This window comes from Tetranychus urticae, chromosome 1, assembly GCF_039701765.1.
Source record: "Tetranychus urticae isolate SD_2017Ah chromosome 1, NJAU_TeUrti_SD_1.0, whole genome shotgun sequence".
NCBI lineage: Eukaryota > Metazoa > Arthropoda > Arachnida > Trombidiformes > Tetranychidae > Tetranychus > Tetranychus urticae.
In genome coordinates, this window is record NC_142958.1 from 12,444,617 (window position 1) to 12,461,934 (window position 17,318).

General features: G+C 33.3%; 5 protein-coding genes across 8 annotated transcripts; 2 read left to right on the forward strand and 3 right to left on the reverse strand.

Annotated features, from left to right (window-relative positions):
- Window positions 1-621: 621 nt before the first annotated feature.
- Window positions 622-4,353, forward strand: LOC107361198 (uncharacterized). Of its 2 annotated transcripts, none has more exons than XM_015927962.3 (3): window positions 622-1,504; window positions 2,295-3,730; window positions 3,803-4,353. In XM_015927962.3, exons 1-3 carry the CDS (start codon window positions 987-989, stop codon window positions 4,102-4,104), a joined length of 2,256 nt encoding a protein of 751 aa, XP_015783448.2. In that variant the 5' UTR covers window positions 622-986; the 3' UTR covers window positions 4,105-4,353. The 2 variants fall into 2 exon arrangements, with proteins under 2 accessions (XP_015783448.2, XP_015783447.2); XM_015927961.3 differs by having other exon boundaries at window positions 636-1,504; window positions 2,292-3,730.
- Window positions 4,354-6,809, reverse strand: LOC107361199 (serine protease 48). The gene is made up of 4 exons (XM_089266025.1): window positions 6,671-6,809; window positions 6,539-6,596; window positions 6,090-6,475; window positions 4,354-4,897 (listed from the first exon to the last, which is right to left on the reverse strand). The coding sequence occupies exons 1-4, from the start codon at window positions 6,765-6,767 to the stop codon at window positions 4,545-4,547; spliced, it is 894 nt and encodes a 297-aa protein (XP_089122151.1). The 5' UTR covers window positions 6,768-6,809; the 3' UTR covers window positions 4,354-4,544.
- Window positions 5,089-6,161, forward strand: LOC107361201 (mitochondrial import inner membrane translocase subunit Tim23). The gene is made up of 2 exons (XM_015927966.3): window positions 5,089-5,308; window positions 5,401-6,161. Exons 1-2 carry the CDS (start codon window positions 5,182-5,184, stop codon window positions 5,919-5,921), a joined length of 648 nt encoding a protein of 215 aa, XP_015783452.1. The 5' UTR covers window positions 5,089-5,181; the 3' UTR covers window positions 5,922-6,161.
- Window positions 6,799-14,319, reverse strand: LOC149094599 (nuclear hormone receptor HR96-like). Of its 3 annotated transcripts, none has more exons than XM_089266022.1 (6): window positions 13,657-14,319; window positions 12,627-13,552; window positions 12,224-12,408; window positions 11,917-12,126; window positions 10,458-11,849; window positions 8,831-10,350 (listed from the first exon to the last, which is right to left on the reverse strand). In XM_089266022.1, exons 2-5 carry the CDS (start codon window positions 13,533-13,535, stop codon window positions 11,822-11,824), a joined length of 1,332 nt encoding a protein of 443 aa, XP_089122148.1. In that variant the 5' UTR covers window positions 13,536-13,552; window positions 13,657-14,319; the 3' UTR covers window positions 8,831-10,350; window positions 10,458-11,821. The 3 variants fall into 3 exon arrangements, with proteins under 3 accessions (XP_089122147.1, XP_089122148.1, XP_089122149.1); XM_089266023.1 differs by lacking the exon at window positions 13,657-14,319 and having other exon boundaries at window positions 12,627-13,235; window positions 13,295-13,430; XM_089266021.1 differs by lacking the exons at window positions 11,917-12,126; window positions 12,224-12,408; window positions 12,627-13,552; window positions 13,657-14,319 and having other exon boundaries at window positions 6,799-10,350; window positions 10,458-10,777.
- Window positions 14,320-14,324: 5 nt separating this feature from the next.
- On the reverse strand, window positions 14,325-16,664 carry LOC107361200 (uncharacterized). Its single transcript, XM_089266024.1, has 4 exons — window positions 15,655-16,664; window positions 15,303-15,487; window positions 14,994-15,203; window positions 14,325-14,934 (listed from the first exon to the last, which is right to left on the reverse strand). The coding sequence occupies exons 1-4, from the start codon at window positions 16,576-16,578 to the stop codon at window positions 14,907-14,909; spliced, it is 1,347 nt and encodes a 448-aa protein (XP_089122150.1). The 5' UTR covers window positions 16,579-16,664; the 3' UTR covers window positions 14,325-14,906.
- Between the last annotated feature and the right edge of the window lie 654 nt (window positions 16,665-17,318).

Below are 17,318 nucleotides of genomic sequence, written 5' to 3' on the forward strand. Positions count from 1 at the left end.
TATAATTCATCTTATTACTTTGTGCGTTTGTCATTAGTCTTTCATTTGATTAACATTTTTCCTCTCATCAGAAACAGGAGGAAACAGATTAGTCTTGTTATAAATGATAATTAATAAACATCAGTTGAATAAATTTTTCTCCATGTTTGTTGAACATCCAAAAATTGAATCCATTTCAAAATGATTGAACCAAGGAGAGATGGAAGAAAATGATTTGATTTTGGGCAAAAAATTGAAATCTTTTTGCGCTCGCCTTTCTTGATCGGATGTTGATCAAATTGAAATAACCATGGCCATATAGATGTTGTTGTTGATGAAGATATTTTTGTTCAAGTTTAAGACTAAGTTCAGTTTGATGATGAAAATCTGTGAATACAGATGAGTAGAGATAGAAAAGAGCAGATGAAAAAGAAGCTGCAAAAAGATAGAAATGATGTTGATGAGCTGAATAGGAGGAGGAAATAAAGGAGGAGTTAGGAACTTTGCCTTTTTGTGATGACTCGTTGCCCAAAAACAAAGATGAATACTGTAAGGACTGAAATTCCTAACTCCTCCTATTCAGTTCATCATCATCACCATCTTCTGTATTCGCGTTTTTCTTTCTCTCTCTCTTTTCCATCTTCTTATTTTTGAACTACATCAAACGGAACTTAACGTAAAACCATAACAAAAATATCACCATCAACATCTTCGCCATCATCATCTTTTATCCATTTCCTTTCTTCGTTTGCTATTTTGTTGTATTTTTTCCTCCTTTCTATATGGTTATTTCATTTCAACATTTTATTCAACATCACCATCCAATTTTGTCTCCTTATTTTTGCCACTGAATGTCCTTTGAAAATGTTTACCGTCCTTCTTCTTGATCTATCCATTGTTTCCATTGTGACCATTTACTGTGATCGTCTATTGTGACTGTCCAATATCCATCCATTGAATAATTATTGCCTTTGATTGTAAATCAGTTGAAAGTTTAGTGAATTATTATGCAAATCAAATTGTCTTCCAATAATATGAGTGATGAAATGTCAACAGAGGAATCAGTAAATGTTTCAAAGTGCAACGAATCTCAATTGGTTACACTAACACCAAGCTCATCATCAACCTCTGCTTCTCCATCAACAAATGGATCTTCATCTTCTTCATCCTCGTCCTCTTCTTCATCAACAGCCTCCTCGTTATCCTCACCAGCAAACGGATCAAATGTAATTTCGTTGACAATCTCTTCAGTTCCCAAGTCAACTGACAACAGGAAATCATCTAATCATTCGGATCAACTGGCTTCTTCAATTAATGATGCAGTGACCAAAGTTTTAAAAGGATATGATTGGACTTTAGTGACAACCAAGAGTCGACCAACAACTTCATCCAAGCTCAAGATTCACGTTAAAAGGCCAATGAATGCTTTCATGGTTTGGGCTCAGGCTGCAAGAAGAAAACTTTCAGAACAATATCCTCACCTTCATAACGCTGAACTCAGTAAAACATTGGGAAAACTTTGGAGGTACGAGTTTGTTGCACTATTTAATAATACTTGGCTCAGGTCAAATTAATAGCTCTGTTGTTGGAGCTTCAGGTCAGACCTGGAAACAATCATGAAAAGTTGAATTTTTAAAGATCACTTTTAACTCTAATTACAGGTTAACACTAGTTGATAACAGAGTAAATAATATATTTGGTGCAAACCTTGTGACATAAGAGGTTGCATTGATTTTGATTGCCATCTAGGTGTTGACAGGAAAAAAATGAAGTTTGAATTTTGTCCGTTTTTTTAACCAACTACTGCTTTCAATTGCCCGGGTCGATTGAATTTTTTTTAATGCTCATCATTTCAATCTATAATAATATTGAAAACAATTTTTGTCTTGATTGTAAGCTGAAAGAATTTGCTTAAATCAATTTTCCCATAGAAATGAAAAACAGTAAAAAAAAATCAAAAATGAAAGAAGAGAGAAGAGAGAAGAAAGTCGTTAAAATGTTAAAAACAGACAAATAATGTTTATTTTGATTTTGTGAGCTTTTTGTTTCCAAATTGTTTTATCTTTAATTAACAACTATCATCAATGTTATTACCATTGGTAATGTTAATCTATAGTTAATTAGCGTTTGAGCAGTTTTATAAAATGTGAAAAAAGCTTGCGCTTCTCAGTTTATGTTTCAATTTGTTGTGGTTATAGTGGATAATGTGTTTTAACATTTTATTGTGTCTATTTTTCACTTGTTTTATCTTGTTTGGTTCCTATTTATTAATGAAAATTTCGTTTTCTATCAAATTTTATGTTTATCTACAGCAGAGTTCTTGGGGATGATGAGAAGAAACCGTTTATTGCTGAAGCTGAGAGATTAAGGTTTAAACACAAGAAAGATTTTCCTGACTATAAGTATCAACCAAGACGCCGAAAACCAGTTAAATCCAATGGTACAAATGGTCATAATCGAGGTTCATCATCTTCATCAGCTAACCATGATAGTTCATCTGGTAATATAGCTTCATCGTCTATTGATTCACCGGGATCAAATTCATTGAGTAATCAAACTCTGGCTGAAGATGATGATATATCAAGAAGTCCTATCTCACGTCCACCAAGTGAACCTTCATCAAATGGATCATCGTTTGGCACAGATGCTCTTTCTCATCACGCTCAATCTGCTCATTTAGCTAATCAAATTTCTCATCATCATACTCATCCGCACTCTCACCTCCATAGTTCCGTTCATCATCACAATGAAGACTTACACAATCAAGCTTCAATGTTACGTGAAAATGGTGACATTGATGATAATGAGAGCAATAATATCAATATTAACCCGTTATCGATGTCTACATTTGTTGGTAATCCTTCATTCTCATCGCCATCTTCTTCATCGATTGGAATACCGTCTTCATCCTCTTACCTGACAAACTATTCACTATCACGTCCTTCAGGATACAATCAAAGTCCACCCACACCACCGACAACACCTCAACAACAAGGGCGGTACAGTGGTACTTATGGATTGATTGGTAAAGATCAAGCAGCTAACCATGGTTATGGTGAAATTATTTCTCGATCAAGACTAAACAATGGACAAGCTTCATCACCATCTACATCGTTCCACCATCAAACTTCATCAGGTGGTCATAGTGAACCTTTATTAACAATCGCATCATCCTCTTCATCTAATTTACTAGAAACAAACTGTTCATCTTTAATCAATGGTAACAATCAAAATCAACATCACAACTCACCATCATCTAATAGCTATCATCGTCCTCAATCAGTTTCTAACTCTGTGCTTGGGTCATCATCGTCTGGTTCATCAAATTTGAATAACTCAACTGATTGTAACAATGTTTTTGACACCAACTCGGGGTTGAATAATGGAAACAACAATAGCGATTCTGATAACAATAATGAAAATGGTAATATCGATTCAACATCTTCATCATCCTCAGCAACATCAACCGTAACATCAGTTGCACCATCAACTCATCATATTGAAGCTTACATGCATCTTCTTGGACCACATCCGCCATCCTCGCCATCTCACCATGCTCATCATCCACATCACCATCATCACACTTTTCACCCTCACACACATCATCAAATTTCTGGACCTGGTTATCCTCATTTGAGTAGCACTGGTTGGAGTAGATTTGTATCTGATTACCATCACAATTCAGTTTATCCACCAACAAATCTCCACTCTCATCATCATGAAGGAATGAATTCCACAGGCAGTTCAATGGGTAAGGAAACCTCTTCATTGCATGATTTTTATCTTTCACCATCCTCATTAAATTCTGTCTCATCTCCTTCAGGTGCAACAACTTCCACATCGAGCCCTGTTAACAACTCTACACCTTATATTGATGCAACCCTTTCTTCCCCTGATCATAATAATACATCTTATTGTGCAAAAGCTTCTGCACTATCTTCAAGTATTTTTGCTGGGATGGCTGGATGGCCTCATCCTGATCCTTTTACTGATGGCTTATCAATAACAGGTAGATCATCATCGTCCACTTCATCAACTGGTCAACTTGACATGTCTACAAATGGAGCCTCAAACTATGGATCAAATCATCCATCCTTGGGACACTTTTTACCCACTCCAAGATAATATACATATCTTTATTTATATTACTATATTCACAATCCATTGGCTCTACTTATAAAATTAATAATCGAATCATCAATTGCCTTAAACTTCATTCATTTTCATCTTTCACGTCCACTTTTTTATTTATATACTTGTATTGCAATCTTGTTGTTCACCTTTCTCAGATGCTAATGACTTGAAACGAACAAAGTGACCTTTTTATTGTTTCATCTTTTCTTTCCTCATTCATTAAAATTAAATATAAAACAATTAGTGATTTTATTGAATTTTATTCATCATTCACAACCAGGTGTTTGTAATATTTTCACTATTTTAAGCACAAAAGTTTGATAAAGCCATTCAAGCAAAAATGTAACATATTTTGCTTGAATAAAGTATTTGATTTGACGAATCTTTGATCATCTATTAATTGATTTTTACTGATGATTTCCAATAAGAAGCTAATTGTCGGTATTCAAACAACATTCAATGCTATTAAAATATATCCATTCAGAGTAAAATAGTACGGAAACATAGATGGTTGGAAAAGGGTGGTAACAATCGTGCTTATTGTTAAACCAGGTACCAGAAACAATACCATCTAGAAACCATCGTCCATCTAACGTACTTTTATGAATCAAAGGTTGACCAGGAATATGTTGACAATCATGATTTATGATGGAAACGTTTTTAGAAGCAGAATCGATCCCACAAATCAATGAGAAGTTGATTGGATCATACCCAGTAAATGTGCCTAAGTTGTTTTCAGTTGATTTTGAGAAATTTAACCAATGTTGTCTCTGAAATTCACAATCTATTAAAGGTAAGATAAATTATAATTTTAACAGTTTTAATTAGGATATTAAGTTGAAAAACAATTTTTCACTTCATTTATGGTTTTAATTGTTTCAAATGCTGCGCGTTTTGTCTGAAACTGGTTGTTATTGGTAACTTGTCTGTATCAACATGTTTTCATTTTGATTGTTTTGATTTTCAATATACGGCGTATATTATAACCTACTGTAATTCACTTTTTTTCTTCTCAAAATTATTTTAATTGTGATAATTTGTTAATAAATTGCTGTTTCTATTGTGATTATGGATTCAGATAGAAATTCACCTTTCAATGTTCCTATTGGAAATGTGGGATTTAAATCACCTTACTTAAATCTTGATCCTAAAATATTTTTAGGCAATCAAGAATCATCTGATTACATTTATCTAGGTAAGGAATTTTACATTCTATCTTTAAATTATATTTACTCAGAATTACAATTATTGGAATAAACTAACAATTCAATTTTATAAATTTTGTAGATGGTGGTAATCGACCTTCTCGTGGTAGATTTGAATTAGCTTTTAGTCAAATTGGAGGTTCAGTTATGGCTGGTGCTTCTATTGGTGGAGTTATTGGTTGTTATAATGGATTTAAATTAACATCACTAAATACAGCAGCAATCGATTCTAATCATGTTAATAAACCTCTTTCATGGGCAGTTCGTAGATCACAAATATTAAATTACATTGGAAAAACTGGTGCTGTCACTGGAAACACGTTTGGTGTAGTTGCTTTACTCTATTCAGCTATCGGAGTTGGATTAGGTTTTTTAAATGATACAAATGAAGATATAAATACAGTTGCTGCTGGAACTTTGACTGGCGTCTTATTCAGAGGTTTATCAAACCCACAAGTTACAAATGATGTCGCAAAAGAATTAATTAAATCTCAATTATGGCAAGTTAGATTACGACGATCACTAATTGGTGGCTTAATAGGAGCATCATTATCATCGCTGTTTGTTCTAGCAACAAATAAAGAGAAATATCTTAAAAGATGAAACACTTATAAAAATTATAAGTTTAGAAATTAGTTTATAATTAACCTGTAATATTGTAAATCTGTTAAATTGTTGAAACAACCACAATCTTTGATTGTAATGAAAACTTTTTTTCTGTCTTGATGCATCTTGTAAAATGGATTCAAATTAATAATCAAAACTACTTACCACTGATTATTTCGACATTAGATTGATGAACAATTGAATTATATTTTGGGATGTTTTCATTGAAACCAATCACTATTGCATTGCTTACCATCATTTCAAGAGATGTTAGACATATTGGTTGATAATAATCTGGAGCTCTTTCAATTAAATTAATCACAGCAATATCGTGCGATGTGTTTGTTGAACGATAATCGTATTTAAATCTATGAACTTCTTGTTGAATCCATTCAATCTGAGAAGAAATCGGATTAGTTAATGGCAAGTAGACAGTAACTAGACTACTTGTACCGATTTTAGAGGAATATACACAATGGCCAGCAGTTAATATATCAAATGAGCTTATTAAAACACCTTGACAATCAATAACTTTATCCGCAAATCTTGATCTGTGAGTTAAGGAGAAAAGATTGCTAGACTGAATTGTTGAATCAAAAACAAATAGCTATTACCTAATTTTAACTAACCAAGGCCAATAATTTGAATTGGTTGGATCAATTTTCCCACAGTCTAAATGAATATCGACAATCGAAATGGAAACTTGAGTTAGGCCAACATCAATTTCAAATTAATATTAAACTCACCACAGACATTTGTAATGTTTGATATAATTGGAGGTGGACATGAAACAATATTTAAAAGCATTAAATTTATAAAAATTGACTCTAACATATTAACCATTTAATAGCATTAACGTCTGTTCAGAAAAGTGTAAAGACCAAAATATGTTTAATTAATCCAATTTATTTACAATCTGTATAAATGTTTAAACAATCATCTGAAAAATAAACATTAATTCATCACCACCTTCAAGACTTTGAACCATTACACTCAAATAAATCATTGGTTTGATAAAACAAGCACATTGTAATATTTAAGCTTCATCAGGATACAATGATGACAAAATGTTTTTTGCGGTTAATAAATTATCGGAGATCAAAATAACATCGCGATTTAATTCAACTCCAGAGTATTGAATTTCATTATAAGAAAGACCACCAAGAACAAAGATGCACAATTTTTTCCTTGGAGCTGCAGTTTTCATTTTGGGCTCAACAAAAGGAAATTTATCTTCGGCCAATAATCCTGAATAAACTTGATCAATTAAATGCGATAAAACAGGAAAACGGAATGAGAGAGTTTCACTCAAATCAAATAAATTGATCATTAGCTTAGAGTATTTAGAGATGATCGATGAATCTTTGTAGGTGAACTTTTTCTTGCCCAACAATTTCCTCAAATATGCTGCTCCTACGAAACTTCTAGTCAACAATGAACGAGCAATAACCAACCGATGAAGATCAGACGGATTCATATCAGAATCGATTTTGGTACCAAATTGCGAATGAACAGTATCACTGAAACGAGACTTTGGCAGCTTCACTCCTTTCGATTGGCTCTTATCTAATCGTTGATTCAAAGTGTCAACCACATTCTGTTCTAATAAGAGTAATTGTCGGTAATCATCATTCATTTTAGCCATTAAACGCTGTGATATTTCAAGATGTGAACGCACAAAGTCCATTGTTATCTCCTGTTGCTTGATACTCATGTTATAATGGTTTGCCTTCAATTCTCGCGAAAGAGATGCCAGCCTGTCTTTGATATCATTAATGTGAACATTTCTTAATTTAGAGTCCAATCTATCTGAAGAGTGAGGGAAAGAAGTTTCCAATTCCTGCTCCACAAAGGCATGGTAATAAGTTGCATGCAGGATTGGTGTCAGCAAATCAACTGAACGGTCAATGATGAGGAGTAAGAAATCTTGCTGATAATCCATTGTCTCTCCAGACTTTCGTCGCTTCTCTTTTAATCCATTTAGTCCTTTAACAAAAAGCTGTCCAATTAGATGATTGTGAGGATGCCATGTCTTCATGTAGCGAACGGTTGGAAATTGATTCATTTGTTCAAAAACGTTAACCAAACGGAAAGCCAGGCGACAACAAATGGTACGATTAGTCAAGGTGTCTTGAGAAGAACTGGGCTGCGAAATGTATTGTTTGAGGTAAGACAGATTGGCTTGGGAATCGATTAAACCTATCCAAGGATCAAAACCATGAAAAGCGCCAACAATCCAGGGAGAAGATAATGATTTCATGGTGATAATTTTCTGTAACAATGCAAGTCGATTGGTGGTTTCAACATGAAAAGGATCAGTAATATAAGTTAGAAATATACAGCAGCTGCGACACTCTCGGCGCCTTACATCGGCAATTTGTTGTTTAAATTCAGAGTCAGAGATGTGTGTAGTGTTGATTAAGTAGATTACTTGAAGGTTTTTAGTCAAACTATTGGATACTTTATCCTGAAAGGTAAAGATGCACGAAACTCCAAATCTCTTGATTGTCAGCCAATCCATTGCTCGTCTAAACATGGAAAGACTTTGTTTATCCGTGATTATTATTCGACCGCGAAGATTGGGATCAGGTGTTTGTTCAAAACATGACAAGAAACGATAACGAAATATTTCACTCGATATTTTGACCAATCCTTCTTTCGATGATTCATCTTCACATCTTCTGAGGTCCATGTCAGATGTTATGTTGTCATCTTCTTGCAAATTGTTCAATCTAATCCTTACACGAACAAAATTGCTGCCACAATCACTTAATTTAGGGTCAATCGATCTTTGAGTGCGAGATGGATTAAACAAGCTCTTTTCGAGGAAATCAAAGAAAGACATTGATGACAATTTAATCCTTCAATAATTGTATCAGCAAATGAACACGATAAAATAATATTGGTTAAATGATTAGGAATTTGTTTAATGGTCAAAAATACATGATTTTTACACATAACATATTTAAATTTTGTCCGTCAATTAATTTAACCGTTTTGTGGTAACATTTTTCAAGTGTTTTTACGATTGGGATTAATTGCTGGATTTGAGGCTTTGTTTGTTTCCTTGTTTTGCTTTTCTAATCTTTTTGTTTAATGGGAGATCAGCATGACAATTAACCAATAGGCTTTATTGTAAGAGACAACAAAAAGGAATATTTTGAAAGGGATATTTTTCAATCTAATTTATAAATAATGAAAGTCAAAATCACTCTTGAGTCTTATCGGCCTTTCATTTTCCAACAAGTTTTTCCTTAGTATAAGGTACAGGTTTAATTAAGCTTGATTCTAGTCAACAATTAAATTGCTGAATTCTAAAAAAGGGAATTTCAACTTGATTAAACGATGGCAATATTAAGTTTATCATTATACAGCTATAAGATGTATAGTCTAAATTCGGATGAAGCTAGGGCTTTGCTATTGCTTTTTTTTGTATTAATATTTCTCACTTTTTTTAACTGCTTAACAATCATAAAGAACAATTAATTTTTCGAGTTAACAAATTGTGCATATTCTAGTGGAGGACAACTCAGTAATTGTTTTGCACAATGAATTGTCATAGTCAATCTGAACTATTTTGAGTTATGGACATTAGCGATGGCATGCTACAATATTTGATTGGCTACCAATTGCAACCTGGTTGAGCTTAAGGGACATTAATGATCTAAAAAGCTAACAGAAATATTCACGGTAGAGGTATGCGAAGAAGTGTCGTTGTCGTTGTTTTACAAAAAAATTGATGAACCAATAATGATGGAAAATCTGGAGATGAAATTGAGGAAAGTTGTTCAATCTGAGCCAATGAGGAATGTTGCGCGAGCGATGTTACTGATGAGCAGTTGATGTTTGGTAGTTATAGATGATATTGAAGATGCCAACAGCGGCAATACAATGCAAATTGATGAAATCAAATTTGAAATAAAGTATAAGATTGAGGCAGTAAATGCTCAAGACGAAGCCAATGATGTAAATAGCACATACTTAATCAGATTCGAGGAATCCAAATGAAAATGATTTTATCAATTGTTTGAAAAAGGGTGGCATTGAGATGAATGTGATGTTACTTTAAGTATTAGCGTTGTTATTGTCATTGCTCTTTTGGTTTCTCTGGCATTCCCTGTTGCTTCAATGCAGAACCAGGAGGCTCGACTAGATCAAAAGCATCCTGACGGACAAGTCGATTCTTTTTAATTGAAGATGAACCATAGTTAATAACAGGAAGATGATTGTCAGTTGATTCTTTGGGATAAACATCATATTCTTCCATTTCTTCAAAAGAGTGAACCATAATTGTACGATATACAGCTGATGTTGATGAAAATTGAGCTTTTACTTTATTATTGGCACGTCTTAATTATTGGTTAAATAAACAATGAATGCGATTAACCAGAGTAGTAAATAAACAGTCAGTGGGTAGATGACAATTCTGATACAAAGAATAAAAGAAATGAAAGGAAAGGAAAGTAAGATAAGATCATCTTGACATGGACATTAATTCATAATCGAAACAGTAATGAATCTGAAAATAATTACCTTGGAGGTTGAATCAAGGACTAGAGTTGGCATTTCATTAAAGCCGAGGTTACAATTGGATCCTTTCAATATCAAAGCACAGACCAAAAGATGAACCTTCACAATGGTTACCAAAATATGACAAGTTTCAATAGAATGGCTTGTTTTCCGTTAAAAATGGAAACACTGACAATAGATACAATTTATATTGATGATTGAGGTAGTAAAACAATTGTTGATAAATAAAATAAATTATATCATAATCGAGAATAAAGGTTAATTAAATACTAAAAAGCTGAAAATAAAATAGATACACTCATATACGTAACATTTCCACCATACATAACATCTAAACTAACTGTTTCTTTCTTGTCTTTCTCGTATTCCTTTCCTCCCTTCTTTTTCTTTTCCCCTTTTTCCCCTATATTTTTTCTTCGTCTTTTTTCCTTTTTTCTTCTCTTATTCAGTGTGGATCATGACAAGTCGTTGGCCCATAATCTGAATAAAGATCTTTAATACCCAATTCACAATACGAGTAACTCACCAGAATTTTTCCCTTCATTAAAACTATCAATTCTTTGTCTTCTTTCAACTCAACTCTATTTTGGTTGAGTCTTTCCCACTTGTTTTTCTCTGTGCTTTTCCATCTGGAGTGACATCACATTATGTAAAGTGTTTTCATCAAAATGATCCTCAAGTTGGTGGTGAAAATTTTTATAAATAGACGTTCCTTTAAAAACTATGACAACATAAGACACTATCATAGCTGACTGATTAATTACCAGGGGATAATGAAACGGTAAGTTAGAGTGAAAACAATGAATACTTAACAGGCAAAAATTGATCAACATCATTCGTCTTTTTTTCTCAATAGCATTGAATTTCTTAAATATATTTGTTGAAATTGCTTCTTATTTCAAGGGATATTGAACAAAATTGTAAGTCATTGAAATACAGATTTATCATGATGATTTAGTTTTAAAGAAATCGAGAAAATAAGTCGAAATACTTTGCTCAAGACCAAAAGACGTTTGTCCTCTGATCAACTTTTATGGTTGAGGTACTGAAACCGTTCAAAAAAGTTAAGCTTAATAAACAAATGCCATAATTAGTTTTTCCTTTTTTCAGGTCCACCACATGATGAAGCCCATCGGTAACAATTTCAATGTTGACGTTCCAGGTTACATCACATTAAATGCCATTGTTTACCAGAAAAGATTTACTTCAACAATTGCTTTTAAGCATCTGATACCACAAGATACTCTGTATAAAGAGTTGATGATATCTCAACCAGAATCATATAACTTTTCCCAGAAAAATCATTTCATAGTTTTCTAGATAAGAAAGTCATTGATAAGTCTGTCTTTCAGACTGCGTTTGATACTTTAATCGCCTATGTTTCCCATGGTGATGCTGGAAACGATATAAACAAGAGTTATTATTAATTGAAATCAAATTGTGTCACTCATGTTTCACTAACCTTTTATACTGAACAAGTTTAACCACACGGTTTTTCAGCACCTTTGTACTGCCTGGTTCAATTTGTTCAAAAAACACGGTTTCTGGTATTTTAATGGCTTGTTCAATTTTAACCATTAAACGATAATGATAATCCGATGCTTCACAAGTGGATCCAAAAAGTGAGACAAGGTATCGTTTAAGCAAATAAATGTAAATGTACTGTTCTTGTCTGTTAAAAGAGTAAGAGAGTTAAAAGTTAATATCAAATCATATGAGATTAGATCGATTAGAGTTTTGTTAGTCAATGTGATATATTGCCTACTAACCTTATACCATTTCTGAACTTTAATTTTGGTAAATCTGGATTGAAAATGACAATCAAATAGAGTAAAGCAACAATATTGATATCATTTCGTGCAAAATCGGGAAAAGTTTCTATCAAATTTATCACTTTTGCAAGATTTGGAGAATCCCATGATACGGAAGTCCTTGGCCAGATTCTACCAGCACTCTTTCGGTTATTCAATGTGTATATGATTTTCATTTTGACCAATAATTTGCCAGAAAAGAAATAATGTTTTCCAGAGTTTAATAGAAAAGGAAAAAAAGGTAAAAAAGTGATTAACATTATGATGTTAGTTAGATGCTTAATAAACTAACTGGATACAACACCAACAGACTGTTGCGAACAGTAAAATTGAGTTGAAACTGAAAGTTGGATCTACTTACATACCAACCATCAATTGTTTCATCATAAGTAACTATAGCCTTAACCAGGTTTATGTCAAAAAAAGCACGTGTCATTAGATGAATTTTATCTTCGGTGTTTAACTTTCTGTAGGCCCTGAGCTTCTCACAAGAATAGACCATCTCAATTGGTCGTGGGTCTGAGTAAAAATCTTGTTTCATTGCCTCCGCAAGATCGGTGTCAATAGATGGATTTATAAAAGCTATATCCTTAAATGCCTGAACTGCTTCTTGTAACGCCACAGATTCATAAGCATCTAACATGACTTGATTGGTAAGCAATTCAGATTTCATACTCAGTGGTGAATAATAAGAAGCCAATAATTTCTTTGCCACACTTGGAATCCATGGTTCTTGCACTTTTGAACAGTCTTTGGCCAGTGAAAGTGGCCTGTGACTCGAAGGCACCATTCCAGCATGATAGTTGGAATAAAAGCTTCCTATATCAATTGAACCCAATGGCCCGAATAAATTTGATATATACGACGAGTTAAGTGTTGTTGAATTGTAACAGGTTAAAGATGTTGATGAATACTCAATCGAGTTTGGATTGTTGATTGGTTGAGGTACAGGTTCATTTACACCATGACTCTGATAATTAGAGGAAAAATAAGCATCAATTGCGTCTGAAAATTCCTTAATTCCTTCACCTGAGCCTTCATTTGAAACATTTGATTTTGTGAAACTGGTTGGAAATAGACTATCGATGGGATAATTTTCAACACTGTTTGGAGACACAGACGACGATGAAGGTGAAGATAACTGTGGTTGCTGTAGTAACTCTGGTGATGATATTGGTTCACTTATCCGTTCATTAATTGATTCAGGACCATCAGCATAATCAAGCCAGTGAGCTGACCAGATGTCAAAAAAATTATTACTTAAATCCATTGTTAATCACATAGAAGCTGCAAAAAACCAAAAACAAGTTGAACAGCTATAACGATGAAGCAAATAGATAAATGGGGAAATTGTGTCGAGTAAAAAACAGATTAAAAATTATCTCTATTACCTTTTATGTTAGATCAATCAGAGAGTTATACTCTTTGAGATGAACAGATAATTGACGAAAATCTGACGCAACATTCTGCTGAATTTTCAGATAATTATTGTGATTATAATCATTTGATTTATCCTCTTTACTGTCAAGTTACAAGTGTTTAGATTTAAAGTCGAAATGTGTGAATTTGGGGGAAAATGAAATAATGGTTATTGATGTTACTTTTACGTGTAATAAACCAGTTTATCGAGTACATCTCTGTCCTTGTATTTATTTATCTAACAGCTCAACACTAAAAGCTTTCACAATAAATAGTAGATTATTAAGTTCTTCAAGTTAACTGATTGATTAAAACTGAGTTTACCACAAAATTCTGAGATTGACAAAACAATAATTATGAAATCAGAGCAATATCTACACACGAGATCATGATCAAGTTGACACGAAGTTTAACATGTACATGGGTCTTTAGTTCGAAGATAAATCAAATCTATGAGAATGTGGACCGTTCTGTGACTCAATGTCTACAATAACACTACAATATCTAAGCTTTCTACCAGCAACCAAAAAAAGACTTGAAAAGTTTAAAGTAAATTTAAAATAAGTCTAAAGTATGATAATTCTTGATAATGGCCATCCGAACTCAAATAAAGTTAGTAAGTCAGGTGAAGCAGCATATGTAGAAAAGGTGTTGTACGAATTGTTTTAATGGCAAATGATTTCTTTAACGAGTAGGTTGGGCGACCATTTATCTAACAGCATTGTGGATGTTGTGCTAACTCTTATTGACATATTTTTTGACAAACTATGATTACTCATTTTGTATTCAAAATTGACTGACTGGAGCGATGCTTAATATTTGTTGAATTGCTTCTTATTTCGATAAATATTGAACAAAACTGTTAATCGTTGAAATACAGATTTAGTTTAGAAGAAATCGAGAAAATAAAGCGAGTTACTTTGCTCAGGATCAAAAGACGTTTGTTCTTCTGATCTACTTTTATGGTTGAGGTACTGAAACCGTTCAAAAAAGTTGAGCTTAATAATCGCATGCCATAATTAGTTCTTCCTATTTTCTCAGGTCCACCACATGTGAATTGAATGCCATTGTTTACCAGAAATGATTTACTTCAACAATTGCTTTTAAGCATCTGATACCACAAGATACTCCGCATGAAGAGTTTATGAGATCTCAACCAGAATCATATAACTTTTTCAAGAAAAATCATTTTCATAGCTATTTTCAAGTTGTGTGTGATACTTTAATCGCTTACGTTTCCAATGGTGATACTAAACGATACAAACAAGAGTTATTATTAATTGAGATTTCGTTTCACAACTTCACTAACCTTTTATGCTGAACAAGTTTAACCATTCGACTTTTCAGCACCTTCGTACTGCCCGATTCGATGGTTTCAAACATCACTGTTTCTGGTAGTTTAATGGCTTGTTCAATTTTAACCATAAAACGATAATGATAGTCTGATGCTTCACAAGAGGATCCAAAAAGTGAGACAAGGTATCGTTTAAGCAAGTAAATGTATATGTATTGTTCTTGCCTGTTGAAAGAGTAAGAGAGTTAAAAGTTAATACTCAGAATCAAATCAGATGAAGTCGAAACTGTCAAAGCTTGGATAAGTTAAGTATTATTAACAAACCTTATGCCATTTCGGAACTTTAATTTTGGCAAATCTGGATTGAAAATGACAATCAAATAGAGTAAAGCAATAATATTGATATCATTACGTGCGAAATCGGGGAAAGTCTCTATCATATTTAACACGCTTGGAAGACCTGGAGAATCCCAAGGTACGGCAGTTCTTGGCCAGATTCTACCAGCGACCTTTTAGTTATTTAATGTGTTTGTTTTTCATTTCGACCATTTTGGGAGCAATGAAATAATATCACATTAAGCAGAGTTGGAAAAATGAAGGTAAATTTGTGATTAACCGATAGATCATTAATAGATCACAGCCGCAAAGTTGAAATTAAGAAGGTGAATGTACTTACATACCAACCATCAATCGTCTCATCATAAGTGACTAAACACTTAACGAGGTTTATGTCAAAAAAAGCACGTGTCATTAGATGAATTTTATCTTCAGCGTTCAACTTTCTGTAAGCCCTGAGCTTCTCACAAGAATAGACGAGCTCGATTGGTCGTGGGTCTGAGTAAAAATCTTGTTTTATAGCTTCGGCAAGATTAGTGTCGCAATATGGATTTATAAAGGCTATATCCTTAAATGCTTGAACTGCTTCTTGTAACGCCACAGATTCATAAGCATCTAACATGACTTGATTGGTAAGCAATTCAGATTTCATACTCAGTGGCGAATAATAAGAAGCCAATAATTTCTTTGCCACACTTGGAATCCATGGTTCTTGCACCTTTGAACAATCTTTGGCCAGTGAAAGTGGCCTGTGACTCGAAGGTTCCATAGCAGCATTTTGAAAGTTGGGATAAAAATTCCCAAGATCAAGTGAATCAATTGGCGAGAATATATTTAATGAATTCGACGAGTTAAGTGTTGTTGAGTTGTAACAGGTTAAAGATGTTGATGAATACTCAATCGAGTTTGGATTGTTGATTAGTTGTGGTACAGGTTCATTTATATCATGACTTTGATAATTAGAAGAAAAATAAGCATCAATTGCATCTGAAAATTCCTTAATTCCTTTACTTGAGCCTTCATTTGAATTATTTGACTTGGGGAAACTGGTTGGAAATGTACTATCTATGTGATAATTTTCAACACTATTGGAAGACACAGATGACAATGATTGTGATGAAGGTGAAGATAACTGTGGTTGCTGTAGTAACTCTGGTAAGGATGATATTGGTGCATCAATCCATTCGTCAATTGATTCAGGACAATCAACATAATCAAGCCATTGCGCTGACCAGACGTCGAAAAAATCATCACTTAAATCCATGTTAATCACATATAAGCTGCAAATAAACTAAAAACAAGTTGAATAGGCTTAACGATGAAATAAATTGATAAAGTCACGGGAAAATTGTGTTGAGTGAAAAACAGATTAAAAATTATCTTTATTACTCTTAATGTTAGATCAGTCGAAAGAGTTATAATCTTTGAGCAATATCTACATCAGAGATCATCATATTCAAGTTGAGACAAAAACATGTTTATGGCAGTACATGGACATGGAGTTCGAAATAATCACATCTATGAGAATGAGGACCGCTCTGTGACTCAACGAACACAAAAACACTACAACATCCTAAGCTTTCTACCGGTAACCAGAAAAGTCGCAAGTAAATTGTATTGTATATTGGATAAGTCTTGTGTCCTTACATTTTACTCTTAAAGTAGAAGACTTATTAATAATTTGATATTACAAAAGTTGCACAAAAAGAAACAAAGTAAAAGGCTTTATTTAGCTTCACACGGACGTCCTCACAAGTTCAATGGCTGTTTCCATTTTTCGTCTTTCTCTCTATATTTTTCCTTTCTTTTCATCTTCATTACTCTTGAATTTCTATTTTTCTCTCATCTTCTTGCTCCTACACAACCACAAAAAACCACAAAAATCTCTTTTGAATTTGATTTTTGTTTTCATTATTCCGTCTCTTTCCATCAACCCAACTACGCTCTCTGTCTTTACTTTATCAATTACTTCCAATACTTTTTCTAATATCACCCTCCCTGGGA